The following is a 25,161-nucleotide window of genomic DNA, read 5'->3' as shown; positions in this document are numbered from 1 at the left end:
CTCCTCCGGCCAATCAAAGTTCTGCCAAGGGGGTCAGCGCGGAGGGAGCGGAGCCGGGGGGGCGGGGGGAGGGGGGAGGGGGTGCGGCCGGGCTCGCCTCCTCACCTCTGCGGGGTGGGGGGCGGCCAGCCCGCCCCTTTATTTTACGTAAGTGTAGCTCAAGCCGATGTTTCTTCCGCCCCCCACCCCACTACCGGCCGTGTCCTGGCCCTGCTCCCGGGTAGTTACACTGGGCGACCGCCGCGCCCCGCAGCCTGCTGGGCCGCGTAGTCTCGCGCGCCGCCGGTTGTGGGAGGGAAGGCGGGGGTGGTGGTCGCCTCTCCCCGCCTCCTCTCGTAGCGAGTGACAGCCGTCCTACCCAATCCCGCCTCCGCTTCTGTGCCGATCGGTGGCAGCTGTGGCCAATCACCAGCTCAGATGGGGGCCTGTCTGGATGTCGGGGCGGTGCCGGAGGGCGCCCAGGTGGGAGCGCGGCGGAAGTAACGGTTTGTCATGGCAACCGCTGGTCGTGAGGCGGCGGCGCTTCCTGGGGTGGCCGCTGGTTTGTTATCTCCGTTTCCTGGGGGGAGAGGGGGAATTTTACAGCCGGGGACCCCGGGGTGAAGGACTCCGGGCGCCTCGGGCGGGCTCGGAGCTCCTCGGTTCGGCGGCGTCTCCGCGCCGGTGTCACCCATGGCGGGCGCTGAGGGGCTGCCGCGGATGTTTCGGCACGGAGGCAGAGGCGCAGCTTTCCGGTTCGGTAAAGCACCGGAATCATAGCAGTGGTGTGGCCGGTGGCACTAACGGCTAAAGGAGTGGAGCCCGCCGAGGCGGTCGCAGCTTGGTGGCTGCCCTCAGGGAAGGTGTGGGTGCTGCGGCGGCGGCGGGAGGCAGCCCGAGTGGCCCGGCACCCGTGGGTTCAGGTCTCCCTGCGGGCCCCGTCGGGGCTGTGCCGGGTCCCGGCTGCAGCGCTGCGCTGCCTTTCTGAAAGACGAGGTGTCTCAGGGTCCCCAAGGTTGTTAGAGCTGCTTGCCAGAGGCGACAGAATAGCCTCAAGGTCTTCCGCCTCTGCTCTGTGCTTTTCTTTTTCCTGTAACTGGAAGAGACCTCTTTTTTTAACTTTTTTTCTTCGTCTCCAGAAGGCTGTTTGTTGAGGACAACATACACCAGGTTGGGAGAGGAACCCAAAAACCCAAGTTGTGATTTTTAGTGAAGTCATATATAAGGTTCGTTGTACTCCTGCAGTGGTTATATTGCGCTTTGCGCTCCTTTGTCTGAGCTAGTCAAATTGCGTGCCTTCTAGCCTGGGTGGCAAACAACCCATCTACTGCATTGAAGCACCAATTGGTAACTCCCATGTTATCATTCATTGCCTTTTGCTGTACATCCTCAGTCCTTAGTATTTGCTATGTTATGGTCAACAATACTGATGTAACCTGTTGCAGGTAACAGCATATCTTTCCACCTGTTTTAGAACTTACATATTAGATGGACTCATAGGCCTGTGTTGCTTGCAAACCATCACTGTTCTGCTTCTAAAGTAATATAAAGCTTTAGTTACTTGTTTGTTCTGTAGATACTGCATGCATTATACTTTGGTTGCTGTGTCTTTTTTCAGATCACTATGAAGGCCTTGTATTGTCAGCAGAATTCACCTGGAGAGGAGATGACATTTGTCTTCCGGGAAAGAGTGAGTCCTGATCATAACAGCACTATTAATCATTCAGCGGAAGAAGAGAGTGTGGCTGAGTGCCACAAGGGAATTGAAACACCTAACTCTTCTGTAGACTTAAAAAAAGAACTGGTGTAATCCTTGCACATACAGGCAGGTAAATAAAAGTAGGGGAGGTGTATTTTACCATCACCATGCAGCACTTGGCAAGACCAGTGCTAAATTTATACAGTTTTGGCATCCGTATTTTAAAAACAAATTTTGCAGGTGCAACAAATGAACCCTGACTTCATATGGATTCACATCTCCTGGCTGGATTTTCTGGTCACTGAAAAAGTAGAAATGCAGCTAGAGAATTTATCATGTTTGGAGCGTTCCTACTGTTATTTCCTTTCCTCTTGTGAGTTCTTTGCTCTTAGTGAGGATTGCGATCACAGTGCGGCCTTTTCTCAGAGGCACTGATAAGTCTCCTTTGTCTAGCTACCCATTTTCCTACAACTTAAAGGAACAGCAAGAAGACAACTATTTTTCTGTCAAATTTAGCCGAAACTGTTGTGTCAAAGAGTCTTTGTCAGTTTGATGCAAACGTTAATTGGGTAAGTGCGTGCATACACATGAGCTTGTGGCATAAGGCTAAACTAGGATGTCAGTGTGTGTATATCGATGCAGGATGGCTGTCTGAACAGTAGAAAAATGTTTACATGGTTTTGAGGATGTGAACCTGTGTTCTTACATGTCTTAGAGGCACAAAATAAATTACTATAGACACCTGTGTATACCTGTGTAATATAGATACCTAAATATACCTATGTATATTACCTGTGTAATATGGATACCTAAATATACCTATGAGCCATGTATCAAAATGCAACAATATAGTGCTAGTGAAAATCTTGCTTGAGCAGCTGCAAGGTCCCAGTAGTGAAGCACATCTAATGAACTGCCTGAAGAGAAAGATGCAATGAGATGGGTGATTTTGATACAACCAAGGTGCATATCCATGGAGCAGTCTCAGATCTACTTAAACTGATTGTGAAATTGTGCTTTTGCATGTTTTTGTTCTGTTCCTTGTAATGGTTTTAAGAATCCTGCAGCTATAAAGTGAGAAGGGTCAGCTTACTTATCCAGGTGAAAACTAGTAATTTACAAGTTAGTTCACATCATTGTGATGGCTCCATGATTGCTAGCGCCAACACAAAAGAGGGGATGGGAATATGTAGATACTGGCAACAGGTAAGCCAGGCAGCTCTGGTACAGTCCTGGGTAAGCTAAAGCAGATCTTGAAACTGCAGTCATGTGCATAGACTTTGCCTGCCTACTTGCCTACTTAAATCTCTTCAGACAGGAACTGATTCTGCAGGTGTCTGTGTAATGACTAGTACTAAGAAATCCTCATCTTAAATAGAAATAAATATTGAAAAAAGTGAGAAAAATGAAAGCTGGTTGCCTGAGGAGACCTTCATAGAGCAAACGGTGGATAACAAAAAGTCAGTAGCTTGGATGAAGAATTTCCATAGCAAACCTTCTTCTATGGTGCTTGGTCAGTTCCTAAAAATGACGTATCTAAATTATGAAGGCAAGAACCAGTTAACACCACAAACATTTAATCATCTCTTCTGTTCTTAAAGCAGTTTTATTTTGTGCATTGCAGCAGTACTTAGGTTCACTGAGTATACCAAAAGGACAGTTCCAAAAGACAGTATAATGTTAAAATTACATAAGTCCCTTAGACTCTAACCTTTCTTCTTTTTTTTTTTTTTTTTTTTTAAACAGGGATGCAGAACTCTTATAGTTCCACAGTTTAATGGCTTTTCTGTTTTGTGGAACAAAGAGTGAGAACCCACTTTGGGTTGTTTGAGGAGCAGGAGGGCAGTCTGACTGGCAAAATGCCTTGCAATTTTAAAGGAACAGCATGTGCTTAACTCAGCTGGGGTGAGAAAAAGTTCAGCTCAATATTCCTTGGACAGAGGTTACTGTTCATGTTGCTAAGCCTAAGCGAAAAGCAACAGCTGTTTCTTGGGAAGAGTTTAAAAAAAAATCAAAGGATGCTTAAACACTTAAGAATGTATCTTAACTTCAGAAGTAAAAACAAAGCGCTCTCATTACTTTCTCATTAGTGTTTCACTTCCAACAGACATATATACTACAGACTACAGTATAACATGGAAATACATGGTTTTGCCTCCAGTATCTGAGATAGCTCTTGAACAGCTGTGTGGAGTCAGAGGTCCAAAACTCAACTTAGCTAATTAAGTACTTCAAGGTAGCAGTACTCAACTACTTAAAATCGTTTCAGATATCAATCCCAAAACCAAAAGTTGAAATAGTAAGGGGAGACTTCATTAGTAGAACACTTCTGTGTGTGAGGTGCCCATCATTTGTGGGACTTAACAATGATTTTTATCAATGCTCTTTCTTTGACACTATCTCGACTACTTGAACAGTTACCTCAGTATGTCACATATTCATGTCAAAGTTCTCTTAAAATTCACTATCACTCTTGCAGTATAGTTTTAATATTAAAGATCTGCTTCCTTCTGTTTGTTAGACATTAGGGACGTAATTACCTACTAAAATTGTTTCAGATAAGGGTGTGATATTTAACTTGGAAAAAAAAAAAAAAAGGCAGAAAAATAATGTCGGTGTCTGGTGAGGTTTAGTAAGGTGTAGTTGTCACTTTGTAATAGTAATACACATGTAGTCAAAATAGTATTATAAATCCATTGTGATATCAGTTCCCTGTGCATTGAAAGAAATTTCTTGTTCTGACTATAAAACAATCTAAAACAAAGACTCTGTGAAAACATGCTTTCAAGAGCTTGAGAGAATCCTACTAGTGCATTCATGTTACATTTTATAATGGAACATCTATAAATTTGTCCTAGGAAAACCTTCCTCCTACGAGAGACAACGATGTAAAAGTACAAGTTAGAGCCTGTGCACTGAGCTGGATAGATACAAAGGTATTTGCATATTTTATTTATAAAAGCTAGAGGTGTTTACAGTTTCCGTTGAAGATCTAAGCCAGAGCGTTAGGTGGTAATTGGCACAATTCCATTTATGCCATCTGAGGATATGGCTTTACTGCTGAGAAAGAGGGCACAGGATTCATGTGGTATTCTTGCATATCTCTTTAAATAAAAGCACCTGTAATTTGGTTCCTAATTTATGGAGGAAGATCAGTTGTTGCTTGTGAGTTCTCTTACAGTAAATCCCTTTTATCATCCTCTGCATACTGACTTTAAGTCACAATTTGGCTTGCCTGTTAATAAGTCTGGGGTTTGTCTTGTTTTGGGTTTGTTTTGTTTTAATATGCTTCTAAATTTAAATACAGAAAACTAGTGCAAAGTTTTTAATATTAAATGAGGAATGTATATACTTTTTTCCCTCCAAATAACATTTTGGTAATGACCCAACTTTCTTACTATGGATACCAGACACTGTAAGATGATAACATATAAGCAAATTTAGAGCCTTAGTAAAAATGTTGTAACCATTATTTTCATTTAGCTTCTGTCAGAAATTAAACTGGAGAAGGAGCTTCTACCTGTTGGTCGAGAAATTTCTGGAGTTGTATTGGAAGGTAAGTTAGTATAATTGTCTTTTGAGGGTATGAAGCAAGAATTAAGGTCTGTTTGCATGGTACACCTTTAAATATAGGAACTATTTGCTTTCCTAATGAGGCTTCCCCTAAGTCAGTAATGATACTGAAATGAAAGGGGAAAAAAAGGAACTGGACTCTAATTCCTGCATATCTGTTCAGAGTTTCAAAAAAAAAAAAAAGCATGACAGCTTGCTCATAGAATGGTTTGGGTTGGAAGAGACCTTCAAAGATCATCTAGTTCCAACCCCCTGCCATGCGCAGGGGCAGCTTCCACTAGACCAGGTCACTCAAAGCCCCATCCAGCCTGGCCTTGGACATTTCCAGTGATGGGGCACCCACAACTTCTCTGGGCAACCTGTTCCAGTGCCTCACCAGCCCCATAGTGAAGAATTTATTCCTTACATCTAGTTTAAATCTTTCTTCTTTTACTTTAAAACCATAACCCTTTGTCCTATCACAACAGGCCCTGCTAAAAAGTTTGTCCCCATCTTTCTTAGAAGCCCCCTTTAAGTACTGAAAGGCTGCAATAAGGTGTCCCTGGAGCCTTCTCCAGGCTGAACAACCCCAACTCTCTCAGCCTGTGTTTAGAGAGGAGGTGCTCCAGCCCTTGTGATCATTTTTTGTGGCCCTCCTCTGGACCCGCTCCAACAGGTCTCTGTCCTTATGTTAGGGGCCCCAGAGCTGGAAGCAGGACTCCAGTTGGGGTCTCACCAGAGTGGAGTAGAGGGGCAGAATCACTTCCTTGACCTGTTGACCATGCTGCTTTTGATGCAGCCCAGGATCTGGTTGGCATTCTGGGCTGCGAGTACAAGTTGCTGGCTCATGTCGAGCTTCTCATCCACCAATGCCCCCAAGTCCTCCTCAGGGCTGCTCTCGATCCATTTGCTGCCCAGCCTGTATTTGTGCTTGGGATTGCCCTGACCCATGCACTGAGATCTTAAGATATTACCTGTACATGCTGTAACAGTCTTTAATTTATTTCAAAAAATTAATTTGTTGGAATAGTGACGACAAAATAACATTCAGGAATTTCTGCAGTGTTTCACTGGCATATCCACCTTTGATGCGTAGTTTAAAGCCTAGATCTTTCAAACACATATACGTGTGTGTACTTGCATGTAACTGTTTGTGCATGGGGTGCCAAGGTTTAGTGAATTAAACTTTTGGGTTTGGTATGAGCATATTTAATAAAAAAATTTTTTTTTTCACTAGCAGGGTGTATTTTTAGTTTTGAGAGTTAGTGACAAACAGTGCTCTGGATTGCATGTTCAATTTCAGCTATAAATGTTTATCTTCATACCTTCTTTCCTGCTTTTCATATAATCTTTGTGAGTTGGAAGAAAGGTGACCTTTTTTCAGCCAGATGATGAAGTAGTGGGTAAGTTAATGCTTGTTTGCCTTATCAACTAACGCAATTAGTACTATTTTATAATGAATGGCTGAGGTTATAATCATTGCCAAAGCTACAATTAGACATCTCTTTTCAAAGATTCAACTAGTGTCATGTGAATAAGCTCTTATAAATAAGAATTGTATTCTGAAAGTGTTCTCTTAGGGAAGTTTTTTGGTTCAGGTCCCCAGCTAATATAATCTGTCATAGTCCCACTGCATTCACTGACTCTTTAAGAATATATGCCTGGGTCCAATAGGCCATGGGGAGTGAGTGTTCTAAAGCCAACCATCTGAATTCATACACAGTTATTTGTATTTATAATACCTTCCTGTATAATACCATCCTGATGTAATTAATGTGTGTCTTTTGATTTCTGTGGATGATACAAAGTCTAGGCTTATATTTCCTGCTTTCTTGAGGATGATATAAAAATATACTTTTAACTGCTGGTGATGACTCTCTTGTTCAAGCATACTGAAGACTGTTCAGTTCCTTCTAAGTCATGTCAATTCCTGTTTGAGTAAAGAAATCAAGAGTAGCCCTAACTTAAACATGCAAGTAGGTTCACCAGTTCTACTGGATTTTTCTGAGTTGCCAAAAGTAGTGCACGTACTCAGGTGTTTTGCTAAATACAAGGCCACATTTAAAAAGAAACACTGATTCAGGCTGCCTGTTTTCCAGAATCTTTGTTTTTACTGCACAGTAGAGTTCTTGAAAGTGGACTTGTTTCCCCCCTAACTTAACCACAGGGAGTCCATGGTTGGATTTTTTTTTTTCTGTGAATTAGGGCTTGATTCCATTCTTGTGAATTCAAATTTAGAATAGTTTGAACCAGCTAAGCTACTTCAGTGTAAATCAAAGGAATGGACTCTGTACTTGGGTCATGAAAGAAGCAGATTAATTTTTGTCTGAGACTTCTGCTGTCTGTGGTTTTTGTTCTTGAATACTGAATGTTTGTGAATGCAGGTACAGAAGAGTCGGAATTACATGTATGGAAGTAGGAAGTTGAAGGAAACAGCGTTAAATATTTTTAGCCCTAAAAGAAAGAAAACACACTTTAAATACTGAAATCTCATAGCATTCCCTTTCAAACAGCTGTTCAACGTTATGCATCCAAGGTCAATGCAATAAAGACAAAAGATCAGAGTGAAAAATTTCTGTTATGGTAAATCTTCCCTAACAAGCACGCTTCCCAATTACTATTGCTGTGAGTTTATACATAGTCAATGAATGAGCAGATTTAAAAGAAAATAAACAATTGCTAAGTGGCTTGGTTACCTCTGTGTTTAATAACATCAAACTGTCCCAAAATACACAATTGTCAGAAAAATATTTCTACCTGAATTTTAGAAAAAAGCTTGTCCTTCTATCGAAGAGTATAGTCCTGGTATATACTCCTTATTGAGTTTAATGGTAATAATGTGGTAATATGGTCCTTATTTATGAATCTACTCTTTTTCATGTAAGACTAGTACTGAGCTTACTGGAAGTACTTGAAGTGTGTTAAATCATTCATCTATTCCTAAAATCATACCAAGAGTGGGACACATCTCACTTTTAAAGTTTTTCTGTTCCTTCTTTCATTTTCCAGAAGAGATTTCTTTGTCTATATAATGTATTCTCTTATACATAAGTGGTTCGTTGGTTAAGAAAAACACAGTAGTAAAACCTCCTCAGACCAGCCAAAAATCTTTTGTGTTGAGATACATTCATTACTTTCTTTCAAAGTTACAGTCAGTTTTACTTGTTGCTCTCAGAATCTTTTAGCAATCAATTATGCCATGTTCCTCATTAAAGTAAGTGCAGGGAAAGTATTCTGAGAGTTAAATTGGCCACAAATATTTGGAGCCATGAACCTGAATATAAATGTACCTGCTTAGATTTACTGGTGGTTAGCCAGTTTGCATGTTGGTTCTTCCATATGGCCTGTTACTGAATAGATAAATAATCAGTGCATGAAAGCCCTACACTATGTGGAGTATTTCTGGCAAGTAAGGTGAAAAATCTAATTTGGTACTTGTGTCAAATGCTTGATGTGTGTCACGGTCTATACTTCATATTGGAGCTTCTCTAAGCATTATGAGGTACACGGAAGGACATGGTTCTTGAAGCTTCCATATGTCTTTCCTTCGGTACATGGAAGGGTCATGGTTTTGTGAGTGGTTTTAGACACCCTGAAATCAACATGGGTCGATGGCAACGTGTAATGACTCCTTGAAGGCTGTCTCAAGTGTTAGGAGGTAACGTGACTTGTTCCTGAACTTCTACGTCTGTCAAGAAATGGAACGTCTTTGTGTATTATTCATTCTGTGTTTTGCTGCTTCTGTAGTAAGATGTTAGAATGCAAATTGGTTTAGGTGCAAGGCTATTTTAGTTTACTATGAGGATATTTTTCTTAACATTTGAAATACGATACTGTATTAGTCATCAAAATCTGAATGATGCTGTAGGATAGAAGAGATATTTCTTAGGGACATTCTTTCATACGTGTTTGTAGTTTGTATGCTAAACTAAAGGATTAGAGGATGACTTAAGTTGTGAAAGTAAGACAGAATTGATAGGGATGTTGTAAGAAAGTGAGTTCTGTTCTGAGATTCTTGCCCTTCTAGCATTATTTCCTAGTTGCACAATAGCTGCTGCAGATAGTTACTTTAGTCTTTTTATTATTATTATTCCACAGATAAACCCTTGAGAGATCTGCAGAAGCATACAAGCACTGTAGGGTAACCATTTTTTTAATGGGAATTGTGAAAGGCTGGAAATAGCAGCCAAAGGATTTTAAGCCAAAGCCCTTGCTTTGGTCTAAATGGAGTATAAGATGTGGATGGGAGAGGGAAGAAAATATTGTTTTACTCAGGAGAGAGGGTACATATATTCAGAAGACTGATCGGATGCCAGAACCTACTGTTCATGAGTGTCCTTCTTTGGCCACTGGAGGAAAAAAGCACTGTTATGACCAGGATGGATTTTTTTTTTTCCCTTCTGCCTGTTCTGCGTTTGCTTTCACTGTCTTCCATTCCATGAGTGGCTTTTTTCCTTCAGTTCTTCTCTGTTCCGGCTTTTTAAAACTTACACTCGCACATTCTTGCTTGTTCTTCCTCTGCTGCTTTCTGTCCCTTTCTTGCTGTCTTTGCTAACAACACACTTACCTCTACTCTTCGATCCTGATGCCTGTATCTGTAGTGTGGCTTGGTCTGTGGCCATCTGCAGTATCAGAGCTCGGCTTTCCTCTTTGTTAGCCATGGCCCAGAGCAGAAACAGGAGCACTCATTAGAGCAAGAGCAGTGTGAAATGAGTTCAGACATGACCTGACAAAAATTAAGTGTGCCAGTAGCAAAAAGCAACCAGTAGTGTCCCCATTATTTCTCTCCCCAACCCCTAAGTGCTGTTTGGAGCACCTTTGGAACCATCTTGTGCACTGTGCCTGTAGAGATTACAGGCTGTTGCCTCGCCAAGTTTTCTTAACCTGTCATAAACCTGACAAGAGGTACCTGAACCACAGACCAAGTGGGACTAACAATTTCATTAGGTTATAACATATGCTTGTTTGAAATTGAAGGTCTGTGTTCAATTTTTTTTTTCAGGAATTTTGCCCCTGGATTCTGAAGAGTCTGGTCTTTGTGAAGTTATTCTAGTTCATGAGCATTACTTGGGTACGTAGTTCATATATTTTGCTAATATTTACATTTACTATATCTTTAGACTTGTTTAGCTTTTCTAATAGGGAGTTAATTGACTTGGACCTTTTCGCAAATTTGTTCTGTATCGCAACATTTAGGCATTCTGTCTGCTTGGCCTGTTCATAGAAGCTTTGAATCCTATGTACTCTCAAGGGTTTTTTTGTTTGCTGTTATCATTTAATGGGTTAATATTTTGCCTAAACCACACAAGCTGACTCTCTTTTTTTTTTTTGTTTTCCCCTTTTAACTTCCCTATTTGTTGCTTCATTGTCTTTCTCCTTTTTCCTCACCTCATCTGTCACAAAATTAAATGAGGATAAATTAGCTTTTTTCCTCACCTTGTTTCAGTTCAGGAACATCACTTGTGACCAGCCTAACAGATGGTATAAAATTAGCAGAATAGAAGCTGAAGAAAGGAGTTTTCAGGGAATGAGGATTGGGCAAAACCTAGTATTGAAACATTCTTTTCGATTATTTTGACTTTCCAGTTTCCCCTTTCTGACTATAGAGTGCTTTAATGTGTAGAATACTAAACTTGGGAATATATGTGCTTCTCCCAGCAGTTTGTTGTGTTACTTTGAGCAAGCTACTCTTATGCTCAAATTAGTTTGTATTGTGTTTCTGTGACTGTCAGTGAATTCAACATGTATAGTTATGAGGCAACTCCTTTAAATTTGTTTAGACCAAAACCAAACCCCTACTTTTATTGCATAAAACATGCTAAAATATCCTTTCCATGTTTTTTTTATATATGTGAGGTAAACAAGTATTATTTATGTTGACTTTTTGAAGATGAAATTTTCCTGACTAGCTATGGCCGTTTTTGTAAAATAAGTCATGGATTCACGAGGACGAAGGAATAAAGTTTATTCTGTGTAACACTTAAAAGTACAAATCAAGCAAAATGAAATCTAGAGGTCTTGTCGCTATTTATGTTAGCTATAGTCAGAAAATATTTCTGACTTTTTATTACCTTCAGTAGCTTGCTTTGTGCTAAGTAGTATGAACTGGCGCACAAAGTGATGATGCTGGTGATGATCACTAAAATTCTTCTCCAGCATGCTGATAAATGATCCCAGGTGATCGCATTGCTTATGTTGTTTCATAGCTTCCCCGATTCAGCCTATGCTGTCACTTCCCATGCTTAAAGGGACAGACCAAACTTTTCCAGTCTTTTTACTTTCTAGCATGCCTCAAAGGGATTGCACCTACATAATTCTGTTCTACACTAGACTCTGAGCTGGGCTTTGATGACGTTCTACCTTGGTATCCAGGTCTCTGCTAAATCATGTAAACTGCTTACATTAAAAATGGTGGTTAAACTTGTGACTTCTAGTTAACAGAGTACTTCATTAACATTACCTCCCCAGGCTTTTAAATGTGTGGATAGAATGGCAAAACTCTAGCGTCTTGCAGGTAGAGACAACAGAAAACACAGATGACAGATAATGTTGTCTTGGCCTTTATCTCTCTTAAAAAGTGTTATAACCTCCAGAAGCTGTTTATACAAATGGATTTTGAAGTAGAAGATTCTAACCTATAGAGAAAGAGAATTAAGAACTCATGGGTTGGAACTCGCGTTGTACATTCTCTGTGTCAGAATTACCTTTGTGAAAAGAAGAGACCTCCTCAGATCATTCCTGTGAGGAGGTTATGGTAGGAAGTGGGTGTGTCTTTCTTTTTTCCTGTTTAAATATTGTATGTGTATTTGACCTTGCTCACAGGAGTCCTGCAGAAGCAAACTGATTAGTCGTGGCATAACAACTGCCTTTTCCACTTGGACTCCATGTAGCTGACCTAACACTGCCATGAGCCACAACACTGGAATATTGCCTCTGTGAAATAGATCAGAATTACACCTGTAGACGATTTGACTTGTATAATTTTTTTCGTGTTTTAGAAGTTGATGAAGTCTAAAAAATAATTGAGTGATATGTAAGGGACTAGCTGCCTTTTTTTCCCATTTGTTTGTTTGTTTTTTTCCCCAAAATTAGTTCGTAAACCAGAAAAAGTTTGTTGGGTTGAAGCAGCCGGGGCTGTTCGTGATGGTGTCCGAGCATACACAGCTTTACACTACCTTTCCCAAGTCTCTCCTGGAAAAACTGTCCTTGTAATGGATGGAGCAAGTGTAGGTAACAACTGTGCAACGATAACAATTTTGGAACAGAAAGATTACCTCTGCCATATATGACTGTCTTATCACCAGAACAATTGAATTTCTTACAATATACTAAACTTATCAAGCCTTGCATTTTACTCCTGGATTAGTAGGAAAGGCCCTCCCACATAGATACTGAACCAAGAATGCAGCCCTTTACATGTTGTGTGGGTAGTGAAGAGGTAGTTCTTTTGTGGTGTTTTACATCGACATGGTTTTACCCTAAGCCCTCAGGTGTAACTGGAGGGAAGTGTCTTAATTTTTCATTCCTTTCCCACCACTGCTTTTTAACTTCTCTTAGATATAAACAGTCTCATTTGCATTACTGCAATCTTTATTGCTAATGAAGATGTGGAGCTTGCCTCAGCCAAGATTTGTTCATGTAAATCTGTCTGGGGCTTTTTGCTGGTAGCACTTCTTCCTTCAACAAGCAAGGAAGCCCGAAGCTACAAGTTGTGATTGCAGTTATGATACTTGCATCACTTAAAAGTAGAATCTGAGCAATTTTGTCAGAGAGGAGAACTTGTTAACTCCTAAAAGTTTGTTCAGAGCATCCCAGATGAAACGACTGTTTGGGCCTCACTTGGAACAGAAGCAGATCTGTGAATATTCAGATTCTTGGTTCAGATGTATTTTACTGAAGGACAAAGTTCATTTTTTGGGTAGTCTCCTGACATCTCCTGAACATCCTTTGCAATATAATCATTCTTAAACTGCATCAAATTGTTGTTATAAATAAATCCATCTACCTTTTTAATTCCACAGCCATTTGGTACAATAGCTATTCAGTTAGCACAACATAGAGGAGCAAAAGTAATCTCTACTGCATACAGTCTTGAAGATAAGCAGTACCTGGAGAGGCTTCGGCCTCCTGTGGGTAAGTTGTATTCTTCAGTACTGAAGTTTATTCTAAATAATGTCTCAATTATTTTTTTTTTGTTAGCCTAGGGACTTATTTGAGTAGCTGAAAACTGAAATACAAATTTATAAATAGTCTAATTAGTTTTAGAATTTATTCTGTACTCCATAGGTATTTATATTTTAGGTGTGTTTAATGGCATTTTTATTTTTTTGTTTAAGTTGTGATGACTGTCTCTCGGTATTTTCCTTCTCACACAATAGTACTTGAGTGCTGGCTTTTGGCCTAACTACTCAAGAAGTCTTTTCATTTTATGAAATTGTTGCTTGTGAAAAAGAAGAAAGCATTACTAAATCACCAGTATCACAGTATGTAATCTAGGTACCTAAGCCAGAGTTCAGATGAAATCATATAATTGAGATACAGCATTCATCAGACTCAAATTACTTCTAATAGTATTTATCAAGCTGCGTGGCAGCTCACTTTCAAGTACTGTCATCACTATAGCTAGATTCCCAAAGACTGCATTTTCCTGTTTTCCAAATGAGCTTTGCATTAGACATAATACTTCCATTCATCTATGACTTTTTCCATTTCTTTCCTTTGGTACTCAAGTTTTTGGAGGGGGTTCCCTGAAAATAACAGTGCTATTTGGACCGTGGGAAAAGACTCTATAAAGTTACCAGCACCTTTCCTGATCAAACTTTCTCTTATTTCAGTGCTGCAAAGTGGAGGAAAGTAGAATATTTCCTAATTCAGAGGGTTTTAAAAAGGCATTTCCAGTTTGATTGCAGTCCATGCTCTTTGCTGTACAGTGAACAGAGGGTTACAACTAGTGTCTGATGCTGCCTCCTCAAAATGCAAAGACTGCCCCAAGTATAATCGCTAAGTTTATTTTTCAGTGTATGATTTTTGTTGTCATTCAAAGTATGAGGAGGTGTTCCACTTACAAGAATATCTTTGTGGGGAATGCTTTGTGTAGTCAGTTACCATGTCTATGTATATTACAGCCCCATCAATCAAAAAATATATACGGGTTAAGATGAAATCTGGTTTAAAAGATAATATCAAGGTTAACTGTCCCTGACTCTGACTCCTTTCTCTTTTCTTGTTTTGCGCAGCAATATTGTTAGTGGCCTTGGCTTTCCCAATGGCGAATTAGAGCAGCTTTCAAATCTCCTCTCTTGTTCTTAGTGTCTCACTAAAATCAGGCATTGCTGATACGCAGGTGCACATAGTATTGTCCTTGTGCTCTCCCTGCTGGCTCAAGAATAGTAAGCTAGCAGAGGGGTGAAATAAGCCAGAGAGCTGGTCTTTAGACACAGAGAGAACGGCGTTCTTGTCAATTTTAATTCCTTTCTGGCTCCTGAGAACAGAACTGGCAGTGGGAGCACAGAGCCAACACAGTGTGCATGTGCATTCTGGGGCTGCACGTTCACACACATCTGCAGCGCTGGGAGTGATTCACTTCCAGCCAACCAAGTGAGTATTTGGCTCTTCCAGTAGTGGCTTTGGAGTGCTGATAATGCAGCAGGAAGTGGAGTGCTGAGCAGAGGTTATTACACAAGAGCAGGGAGAAAGGCATTGTTGCTGTATGACCTTGATGATCTTCAACAGGGAACTGCAAAGTTTTGTGTCGGGAATGTAATCATTTCCTTAAAGACCTGGCAGACTTATATCTCTAGATTTTTATGTTATCTCAATTTTTTTTTTTTCAACTTCACAAAAAACCTATTTTTTCCTTTTCTTATTTCAGAAGTATTTTCTACTCTAACAGTAGACATTACAGACATCAGTATATAAAGCATTTTTGTGAATGCTGTTGATACATAAATGTCATGCCAGTTGAAATGGGGTAAAAAGAGTAAATACAAAATAGCTAAAACTTCACCTCTTAATATTTTATGGGTATATTTGCTAATGATATGAAAACTTTATTAGCTAAGAAAGGACTTTGCAATTAATTTTATTATCATAGCCTTGTCAGCATATATGAATATGACATGAATATGGGTTGCTTGGTATATTTACTTTTTGCTGGCGTTGTTAAGTTATATGAATGTTAGTATAACATAAACATTCCAAGTAACCCCAGCGTAGCTAGCTATGTCTAAGCTGGCTTATAATGTCTGTGGGTGGAGGCTTTTTCAGTTTTGCGCTTGTTTAGTGGGGTTGGTTTTTATTTTCATTTTTAGAAGGAGTTTATCAGTAGTCAATGAGCAGCAGTTTGTGTTATCGGGATATACCATAGCTAGCCACTCATAAAATGGTTCAAATAACCATCTCTTGCAGTGAAAAGGCTATGCCTTATATTGCTCATGTACACGCTTGTTTTACAACAATAGGAGTTTAGTTTAGCAGTTTTGCAAATGTTTGTGGAATGTAAACATTAGGGGAAAATTTTTTAATTGCAACTTTACTTCAAATAAACAGATATAACAGTTGGAGTGTGAAAGCAAAAAGCCACTTTGTTTTGTTTTGGGAGGTTTTGTGAGTTTTAGTTTGGTTTGGTTTTTTGTAATAAATACGATTCCAGTGCCTGAACTAGAAGTTCCTGTTAATGTTTAAGGATTCATATTTAGACCAACAGGATGGGTTCTTTGCATGTCTTCAGAGATATCTGGAGTGAATGTAATAATAATAATATGAAGGAGGGGATTATAAGAAATCGTGACATTTTAATACCCATGTATCAGACTAGAGGTAAAATATTACATAAATAGTGTGATGTTAGAGAACAGAAGAAAAAAATATATGCACATATATATTTCTTCTGTTCCCTAGGTCACCCCCTTCTTATTTTTGGTTTGGTTTGTTCTTTGAGGTTTTTTTTCTTTAAGACCAATATTGAGCTTGCAGTGAATGTGTTTCTGGTAAGCACTCATCAGTGATTTCATGGCTCTCTTGAGCATGTTCAATAAACCAAGTAGCAGATCTTTTGTGTGACAGGTTTTAAACTCTGTAGCTGAACTTACTGGGTGAAAGTAAACTCTGTTAGGAAGTTGTGGAAATATTGATATTTCTACTTCTCACCAACAGTGAAAGAAGAGAGAAACTGAAGCCTTTTTGCCAGTCAGAATAATGTTACTTTAGAAGTTGTGCAAGTCACAGAAGAAACTGAGTAGTTTTCATATGTTTTGTGAGAAATTTTGCATAAATGACAAAGGTTTATAGAAAATTGTACTATAATTTGTTGCTCAGCCTTTTCCACAGTGGAGAGAAATTGTTGCAGTGTTTTGCTGGGAAGCAAACTGAACAGGATTTTGATGAGTACTGTTTGAACTATTGTATTAAGTAACAAAACTGGAAATTTTGGTAAACAGAAAGTAGAAAATAGTTGAACTGATGAAATCATTGCCTGCCTTTTTGATAGTCAGGCTTTGAGTCTATTAAATCAGAATCATTCTCAGGAAGTGAAACTATTCATAGAAACTTTATACCATGTCAAATTGCCATGTTAAGAGAAAACTTTGAACTTCTTGACTCAAGAAACTAATATGAAAAGAATATTAAGGGGTTTTATTTGCATACAGGGAATGTGACTGTCATTATTGAATTAATGTGACATTTTTATTAAATTATGCGCATGAGTTTTCTCTAGCCAGAGAACTTCAGTGAAAAAATTTAATGATTGACCTAAGATTTTGAATGTATCATATGATTTGATTGGAAGGAAAAAAAACCCCAAACCCCAAACAAAAAAAAACCCAAAGCATTGACTGAGTATTTGTTAATATTCTTCTTAATGACCAGTTTCTTGCAATTTTTCTTCTCTCCTTCCTTCCCACCCCCTGTGATTAAATTCAAGAAGGTTTACGGCAGCCTTTGGTGGGTAAGTACGCATTGCAAATTTGGGTTTAATCCATTATGCTTTGGAAATGTGCCTCCAAATGTATTTGACATTATTTCAATTATTGCTTTGCTGAGAAGTCTTTGGCCTGTTTAGTTTCTAAATGTTTGTTCTACCTCATAATTATGAAATAAAACTAAAAAGCTTAGCTGCTCTTTCTCTGCCCTAGTTGTTCCTGCTGATGTGGTTTATCTTTATAACCATCTATAAATAGGGTATCACAGATATATGAGAAGAAAATGTAGTGACTTCCATTTCAGAAATATTTCAAGAGGAGATGTAAGTACTTCCATCTAAATATTTACTTAATGGCCCAGAGAGCCATTTACAGGTTAAAAACATCATGCAGAAAGTAATATATTAGTAAGTTTATCCATGCTTTGAGATAAGTAACAGTGCTACTAAGATGGATATAATAAGGTTAAAAGACTTGCTGGAATCATAAGAAGAGTCAAGTCAATGCCTCGTAAGTGACTGAATTTATTGCATTTTTACATGTTTACTTCTGACTTGCAGTGGGCTGTCAGGGCTCCATGCTAGGAAGAACACGTTTTTGTTTCCCATTATGATGTGAAAGCAGGAGAAGGGCTTTTCAAGGGACTGGCAGGAAATGGTGGGTTTTCTGTAGAGTAAGGGAAGAAAGCTATGCTTGGAAATCTCTCCCAAAGCATTACTGCTATGGTGATTTGACAGATAATTTGAAAATTGGGAGGCATGTAATAAGGTGCTTTCTTATCTTTCGGCCACTGTCTTTGCTTCAATAACCTGGCTAGTCACGCCAGAACTCAATATTTTTGAAGGCACTTTTGGAAAACAAGAATAGCAAAGAATGAACTTACAGAAAGATTTCTAATTCTTATAGTAGCACACTTTATCCTTTTTGGCCTTAACAGACTTGTGAGTTTTCCTTCTGCATTAAGCTAATGCATATTTTTGATGTTGATCTTGTACTGTATTGGAAAACAAAAAAACCCACTGGCTAGGTTTTTTGACTGAGCTGCAAAGTTGCTTGTAATACTTTCCGAAACTAGAAATTTTCTGTTCCGCCCTGAATCTAAACTCTACATTTTTATTACTGCATTTATTATGAGCTATGAAGATGATCAGGGGACTGGAGCATCTCTGTAATGAGGAAAGGCTGAAAGACCTGTCTTTGTTTAGCCTGGAGAAGAGAAGAGAAGACTGAAGAGGGATCTTGTCAATGCTTATAAATATCTGAAGGGTGGGTGTCAAGAGGGTGGGGCCAGACACTTTCAGTGGTGCCCGACAAGGGACAGTGGGCACAGGCTGGAACACAGGAAGTTCCACCTGAGTATCAGGAGAAACCTCTTTCCTGTGAGGGTGGCAGAGCAGTGGAACAGGCTGCCCGGGGAGGCTGTGGAGTGTCCTTCTCCGGAGTCGTTCAAAACCCGCCTGGATGTGTTCCTGTGCCCCCTACTCTAGGTGTGCCTGCTCAAGCAGGGGGGTTGGACAAGATGATCTCCAGAGGTCCTTCCAACCCCTGCCATTCTGTGATTCTGTGGTTGTAATTGACCAAACGTGCTGCTCTTTCCAGCTCGAGTGATAGATGTATCAAATGGAAAGATAGATGTGGCAGAAAGCTGCTTGGAGGAAACGGGTGGCCTGGGAGTGGATATTGTTCTAGATGCTGGAGGTATGTAACTGATGAAAACCTGGTCACGAGAGCACTGTTAGTGGATTTTTCTTATTATTATTTCCAAATAATATAGGTGGAGGCTGCATCACCTCAAACCAGTTACCAGTTGCTTGTTCCCATGCAATTTTGTGTATGTATCTTTACTCAATAGATCTCCTTAAGCAAGATCTCTTTAAGATCTCCTCATATCACCCTCTAGTGGAAGCATGTAATAGTGTTAGTCATCTGCTAAATTGGTCTGAAGTTTTCCTCTATTTAAAACTGAAAAGAAAAAATGTGTTTAAAAAGTAAAGCTGTGACATCATTGTTTATGCTACCTTATTTTAACACAAAAATCACGCCATAATCCCCAGTACTTTCAACCTGTATTCTAAAACAATCGTAATAGTTGAAAACTCTGAAGTCACTATTTTTAGCTGAAATAACGGAAGAACTCCGCAGAGTTCCACTAAAATATGTTAAATGTGTTAAAATGTGTTAAAAGAAATAGATATTGAATTTCCTAAATCTTCTGCTTTCTCAGATACTCTCATGTGACTAACAGTGTCATTTAATTGTAGTGCTGGTCCAGACAGCCGTCTTTCATTGTGTGTGTTCATACACATATATTGCAACTGGTTTGTATCTGAAGACATGGGACTTTAAAGAATTCTGAGGCATGTGGATTTCAGTACAGGGAGAGATGGACATTTCATTCTGAACAGTTTTTTCTTCTGAGCTTGAATTAATCTGTTCTTTCCTCCCCCCACCCCCAGTGAAATTATATAGTGCTGAAGATGAATCAACCTCAAAATCACAGTTGCTGCCTCATAAGCATGATATCATTGCTCTTCTTGGTGTTGGGGGACACTGGATAACAACAGAAAAAAATCTTCAGGTAAAGATACTGTGTCTGTAAGTTTGTAGCACAGTATATATATGGCTGTGTCTGTGAGCTTCTGTCACAGCTGAATGGTTCCCCACTGTTAAATAACATCAGTTTTCACATCCCGAAAATGGGAAGCATGCAGCATTCATAAAATAAATGTTTTTATTTTCCTTTGGGACAATTTTGGGGCGGTCTTCTCTAGGATGATAGTTAAGTTATGTTAATAGCTTGGCTATGCTGACAAATTTTAAAGGACACATTTTGTTTGGCTCAGGGTATTAAACTGTTCGACAGGGCAGAAAAGTATCATTTAAAGCTATAAATATTTCAAGTTTGCTAAGTTCTAAGAGTGGGCAAGGGGTAGGGTTTTTTAATGTTGTTTGGTTTTTTTAAACATCAATATAAAATAACCATTTAACCTCTATAGGAATATGTAATTAAATAACATTTTTCTTCATTTTGTTTAAGCTGGATCCTCCAGATAGCCATTCCTTGTTTCTTAAAGGAGCCACCATCTCCTTTCTGAATGAAGAGATATGGAACTTGTCCAATATACAGCAAGGGAAGTATCTCTATATCCTTTTGATGGTCATTTTGAATACTGACTGCTAATAGGAGTGGATGGAAATATAAGCGAGAAACCAACCGACAGAGTCTCTTCAACTCCATTACATAACCACAGGCTTAAAGCACAGCTAAGTATACAGCGTAACTAAAATGTAACGTACACTCATGTTTTAAGCTAATCTCTGCGTTCCTTCTAAATATGTGTTTCTACGTGCTTCGTTAAAAGCAGTGCTGAAATAGAAAACACACATTCTGGAGAAAACGCAACATTTGGTTTCAAGATTGAACCAATTAATTGAAGATTTGATTCTATAAGTTTTTATGTCATGCATATGACATTTTTGCAATTTCTTTTTTGTACTTTAGGGCAGTAGATGCATTATCTGTAAATCTTAATGCAGTCAGTTTAACTGTAAAAGTTAAAATAGTTTGTCTTCATAACCTTTTCCTTATTTGCAATGTTACGTACATAAAATTTATTGAGCAAAGATGTGGGTATGGGAAGCAGAATGCCTCCTCCATTTGCACTACATATGTTTGGCCTTAAGCAACTGGACTCTGAGCTTTCTATAGCATGCCAGTTTTCAGTGGATCACTTCAAGTAATGGAAGGTTTGTCTGCTTATGGCTTTAAGGACCCTCCCTGTTCTGTACTGCACTGCAGACTATGAGATCTGCTGAATCACTTTCTCAGTTTAGCAGAACAGCAGAGGCAGGTGAGGATTAAGTCATTATATTTGTGAAACGACTAACTATACTGCAGGGAAGCCCTCCCCTCCTCCACTAAACTGCAAAGTAGATTAGGCAAGGTCAGGCAAATGAAGGAAATATTTATAGGATGCAGGTTATCATGAATCGGTTTGTAGTTTGGTATTTTTGTTGAATGCTTACTGAGTAGTTATCCGCATCCAAAAAGTAAGCTGACTAAACAGACTTCTCTTGTCTCCTGGGGTATCTTTAAAAACAACAGCATGTTTTATCACAACAGGCTTTAAAAGTTGAAAGGAAAAACTTGCCTTTTTTGTATCTCTCTCTCTCTCGTGAAATTCTTGAGCATATGGCATTAATATAATCTGAAGAGACTGCAAGGTGATTGCTTTTTTCAAAATGGCTTGAGCTTCAATATTAAGCAGATTGCTCTTAAAATGAAGCAAGGAACATTACTACTTTGGTTTCATGTAAAGACTGAGTAGAGCCGCATCGGTTGCACTGTCATGAAGGTTAGTCACTAACTCAAAGAACCCTTAGAGATACACCGTGGTGCTCCAAGAATTTACAGCCTTTGCTACGTTCCCAACTTTTTTTTGATTTTTGCCTAAGATGTCTGTGTGAATAGTAGGGAAAGTTAACTGGTACCAAAGTCCGTCGTCTTCATTCTGCACAAAAAATGCAATTGCCATTCTGATTGATTAATGTTGTACTAGCATGGGCTGCGTTTGTCAGTCTTAACCCCTTTGCTTTATTTTTAAAAATTCAATTTTCCATATTTCATTTCTGCATACTATTTCAAGAAAGGAGGTTTCTGATATATAAAGTGCACAAATCTGATGTACAGATTGGAATTTTCATTTTGCCTTGATTCTGCTGGTTTTGTGTCAATACAGGGCTGTTGCCAGCAAATGTGATTATAGAAGGATTTATCTGTAGATACTTGTTACCTTGACAGTCCTCTTAGATACCCATCTTAGAAGATATAATGGAGAAATTATCAAGTAGTGTTTTCAGGTGAGAGATGTTTATATGGAGCAGTTTATGGTCTATTTCTGTTTGTAATATAGCAGGCTCGCACAAGGAAACTTGGTAAACCCCGCGATTATGCTGTGTGTCAAAATTTAACAGAGGCAGCTCCTTCTATTCTTCATGGAGGAAGAGTGTCTGGCTGCTCAGCAGCGTGTCTGATTGAGAAATGGTGTTGGCTGTAAAAGACATTAGGTCTGTCTAACACTCCTCTGAGAAGAGTAACAGCTTCACTGGACAAGAAGACTCCCATAATGAGGTGGGAATGGAAGATCCTTCCTCTTAATGCAGGATAACAGTATTGCTGTTGAGGAAAAGCCTCACCACCACCACCTTCCCCCCCTCCCCTCCCACTAGAAGGATATCTTTTAATTAACTTCTGTTTCCTGTTTGCTTTAGGGCTCTTCCCTTCTTCTGTGAACCCAAGCAGTGCTATTAAACTTTTATTTTGTTTAAGGCGTAAAGTTTACACAGTGAAAGTAAAGTCTATAGCAGTAGTCCTGCAATATTTCTGTTGATCTGAGTATGTTCACCAGACATTTCTGATTTATTGTTCCATTTTAGGCCTCAGCTGGATGAACCGATCCCATTGTATGAAGCCAAAGTTTCTATGGAAATAGTTCAGAAGAATCAAGCAAGAAAAAGACAAGTCATCCAGTTCTGACATGCAATTTCCTGATTTCTAAGCCTGTGGAAGATAAAGAAACGTAATGTATTTGAAAAGTAAATTAGTGTACACTTTAAAATAATTCTGTAACTGGAATTTAAAGATCTTTTGTACCTCAGCACAAATGGTCTGCGAAGATCCTGTGACTTCAGGGGTTTTCTTGGTCCAGTTGAGCAGAATGTTCCCATCAGCAACTTCTAAAGAGGCAGTCTTGACACACAAATCTTGTCTGCCCTGTCCCAATTACAAATACCAGTAACGTCTACAGGCAAACTCAGTTGCCATTGGTTTTCAACCATAAGAAATTAAAGGATAAAAAAATCTGGTGGTTTTTATTAGTTCTCCCTTCTCCGTCCCCTACCAATAGTCACCTTTTGCTTTTGACTGCATTGAGACTGAGCACTCTCTGTGGTACATATAAGTCTTTAATCCACATTTAAAATTGTCATTTAATTGAAAGACAGGCAAACCCCTCACAGTTGGCAAGGATGCTGGAAGGGAAGGATATGACACTGACAGTAAGAGTTCCCCCCTACAGCTGATTTTCTTCATTTTAGCAACCAGGCAGTAAACCTAGTAAATCTAGAGTCCATAAGCTGATTGTGTCATTCAGATGTTAGAGACACTTTATGGATCTTGTTACTGTAATGTTATCTTTGAAATCTTTCCAGTAAGACCTTCCTATGCTGTGCACTTTCACTTCCCCTCTTTTAAAAGCAAGCCTGTGCCTAGCACAGCTCAAATCTGTTTATCCAGCATCCTCCATTGCTGTGAACCATCTGCAAATCAGCAGTAGGGAAAGAACTGCTGGTTTTCTTTCTTCAAAGCATATGGCTTCCTACTTGCTTTTATTTGACAGCAAAAATATTTTTTTCTGTTCAAGTGTGCTATTCGTTTTCACTGTGTGAATGGCGCAAACAGTGGACGCTAGCACTATAAACCAGTGTAAGAAGTTGGAATATTGAGTGAGAATAGATTATTTAGAAGTGTGATTAGTCTATCTTCTGTCATTCACCGGACTTGTAGTAAGTTTTTGATAAATGACCCAAGGGAAGCACATAAAGCATGAGTAAATCTTATTTTACTAGTAATGTGATGTAATGCAGCCTTGAAAATAAGTGATGCTTTTATGTACGTGTGTACACACACACATCTAACACATGTGAATCCTCTGTTAGGTTGACATTTATTCTGAATCATTGTGCCCAACTGCTCATTTTTTCCTGGTGGTGTTCATTATAGCTTAAATGTTGCAAAATAAAGTAGACCTGAGGAAACAAAATGAGAGTTAAAAAAGAAGGTTTAACAAAACAGGAACAACCACTGACAAAACTGCAGAAGATTTTTATAGTATAGGTTTTATTTGACTAGCTCTTTTGTCAGTAGATATGTTGCTCCTAACTACATAAATAAATGCCTTTTGAACCCCACGTGCAAGAGGCTAAGGCCAGCTATTGCCAAAGTGGCCTTAGTCTTTCAGCTGGATCAGGTTATGAAGCAAATGTCTCTCTGTACTGTGAGTGTTATGCTGCCTATTGGTGCATTTAGTTGGCTGAGATGCCTCAGCATTTTCTAATGCTCTTTAATAATGCTAGGTTTAGATTTACATGTGCTTGAACAAGAGCATTCGTGAGGCTCCCTAAGCAATTGCCTCCTCTCTTGCACATCCCCTGACAAACGAAAGCAGACAGTAGTTTTGAGTGCGAGAGCAAGGCTGTCTGGCTCTGGAGAAAAAGGCTGCCAGGTGCCTGCCTGTTCCTTTGTAGTTTTGACAAGAAAGTTGCGTACACTTCACTGCTACCTGTATGCCAATCTGATGGCCCCATGGAGGCTGCCTGTGGTCTCCTGTTGTGCCACTAACCCTGAGAGGCATGCCAGGAGCACTGCCAGCTCAGGCTCTTGCCTGGGTTTTGCCGAGGATGCTTCTGCTCTGGTGAGCTCAAGCCCCACGCGGCCAGATGAAGTGTGGATGACACTTAGATTGCTTTTAAGCACAGCCGCATGTCTTCAAAAACAGCTTTGTGTCTGGATTAGTTTTATAATCCATCGTTTTATTTAATGGCCCGCAGAGCTGTATTCAGGAAAGGATCAGCTGACTAGCATGGGCTGAGAACTGCTGCCCATTTTTTGGCAGCAAGGGGATGATTGGTGCAGAAAGGTACCCTAGTCCCAAGCAAAACACTCCAGCATAGGCTCTAGCCAGTGCTGCAAATTGCCATCAAAACTAGTTTCTACCCCAAATATGCACAGTGTGTGTTTAGTCTCACATTTCACACAACTGTAACCGCATTCTGTTATCTTCACAGGTGATTTTTGTCCTGCTGCAGCTATGTGGCGATTTCCTCGACACCTGACTAGAGAAATCTATTCAGGCAGGCTTCCGAGTGGATCCAGAAATCCATTTACGTATTTTAGCAGTAACGCTGTTTTAACGTACTGGCTTCGCAGCGGTGTGAGGGAGCTGTGTCGGG

General features: G+C 39.5%; 2 protein-coding genes across 10 annotated transcripts in view; one reads left to right on the top strand and one right to left on the bottom strand.

The window, feature by feature from the left end:
* ITSN1 (intersectin 1) overlaps positions 1-253 on the bottom strand; it is a 153,508-nt gene extending 153,255 nt beyond the window's left edge. Inside the window, exon 1 of the mRNA XM_064471109.1 lies at positions 106-253. The gene's annotated coding sequence lies outside the window, so the exon portion shown is untranslated. The remainder of the gene's footprint in view (positions 1-105) is intronic.
* Positions 10-25,119, top strand: CRYZL1 (crystallin zeta like 1). Of its 9 annotated transcripts, XM_064471171.1 has the most exons (16): positions 453-541; positions 1,119-1,205; positions 1,598-1,669; positions 4,537-4,614; positions 5,162-5,234; positions 6,589-6,633; positions 10,233-10,301; positions 12,323-12,456; positions 13,252-13,363; positions 17,154-17,177; positions 18,751-18,849; positions 19,608-19,729; positions 20,189-20,294; positions 21,966-22,011; positions 22,588-22,730; positions 24,997-25,119. In XM_064471171.1, the coding sequence occupies exons 3-15, from the start codon at positions 1,604-1,606 to the stop codon at positions 22,685-22,687; spliced, it is 1,074 nt and encodes a 357-aa protein (XP_064327241.1). In that variant the 5' UTR covers positions 453-541; positions 1,119-1,205; positions 1,598-1,603; the 3' UTR covers positions 22,688-22,730; positions 24,997-25,119. The 9 variants fall into 9 exon arrangements, with proteins under 9 accessions (XP_064327272.1, XP_064327257.1, XP_064327248.1 ...); XM_064471202.1 differs by lacking the exons at positions 453-541; positions 24,997-25,119 and adding an exon at positions 10-32 and having other exon boundaries at positions 22,588-24,982; XM_064471187.1 differs by lacking the exon at positions 24,997-25,119 and having other exon boundaries at positions 100-462; positions 22,588-24,982.
* Positions 25,120-25,161: the final 42 nt, after the last annotated feature.

The sequence above is a fragment of the Phalacrocorax carbo genome, chromosome 1, assembly GCF_963921805.1.
Source record: "Phalacrocorax carbo chromosome 1, bPhaCar2.1, whole genome shotgun sequence".
Lineage (NCBI taxonomy): Eukaryota > Metazoa > Chordata > Aves > Suliformes > Phalacrocoracidae > Phalacrocorax > Phalacrocorax carbo.
The sequence above is the reverse complement of the archived record's forward strand: the minus strand, read 5'-3'. Positions and strand labels throughout refer to the sequence as shown.

Coding starts and splice junctions, on each gene's coding strand:
- CRYZL1 (XM_064471171.1), top strand. CDS start 1,604: ATGAAGGCCTTGTATTGTCAGCAGAATTCACCTGGAGAGGAGATGACA. Junction 4,615..5,161: donor TGAGCTGGATAGATACAAAG/GTATTTGCATAT, acceptor ATTTTCATTTAG/CTTCTGTCAGAAATTAAACT. Junction 5,235..6,588: donor TTCTGGAGTTGTATTGGAAG/GTAAGTTAGTAT, acceptor AATCTTTGTGAG/TTGGAAGAAAGGTGACCTTT.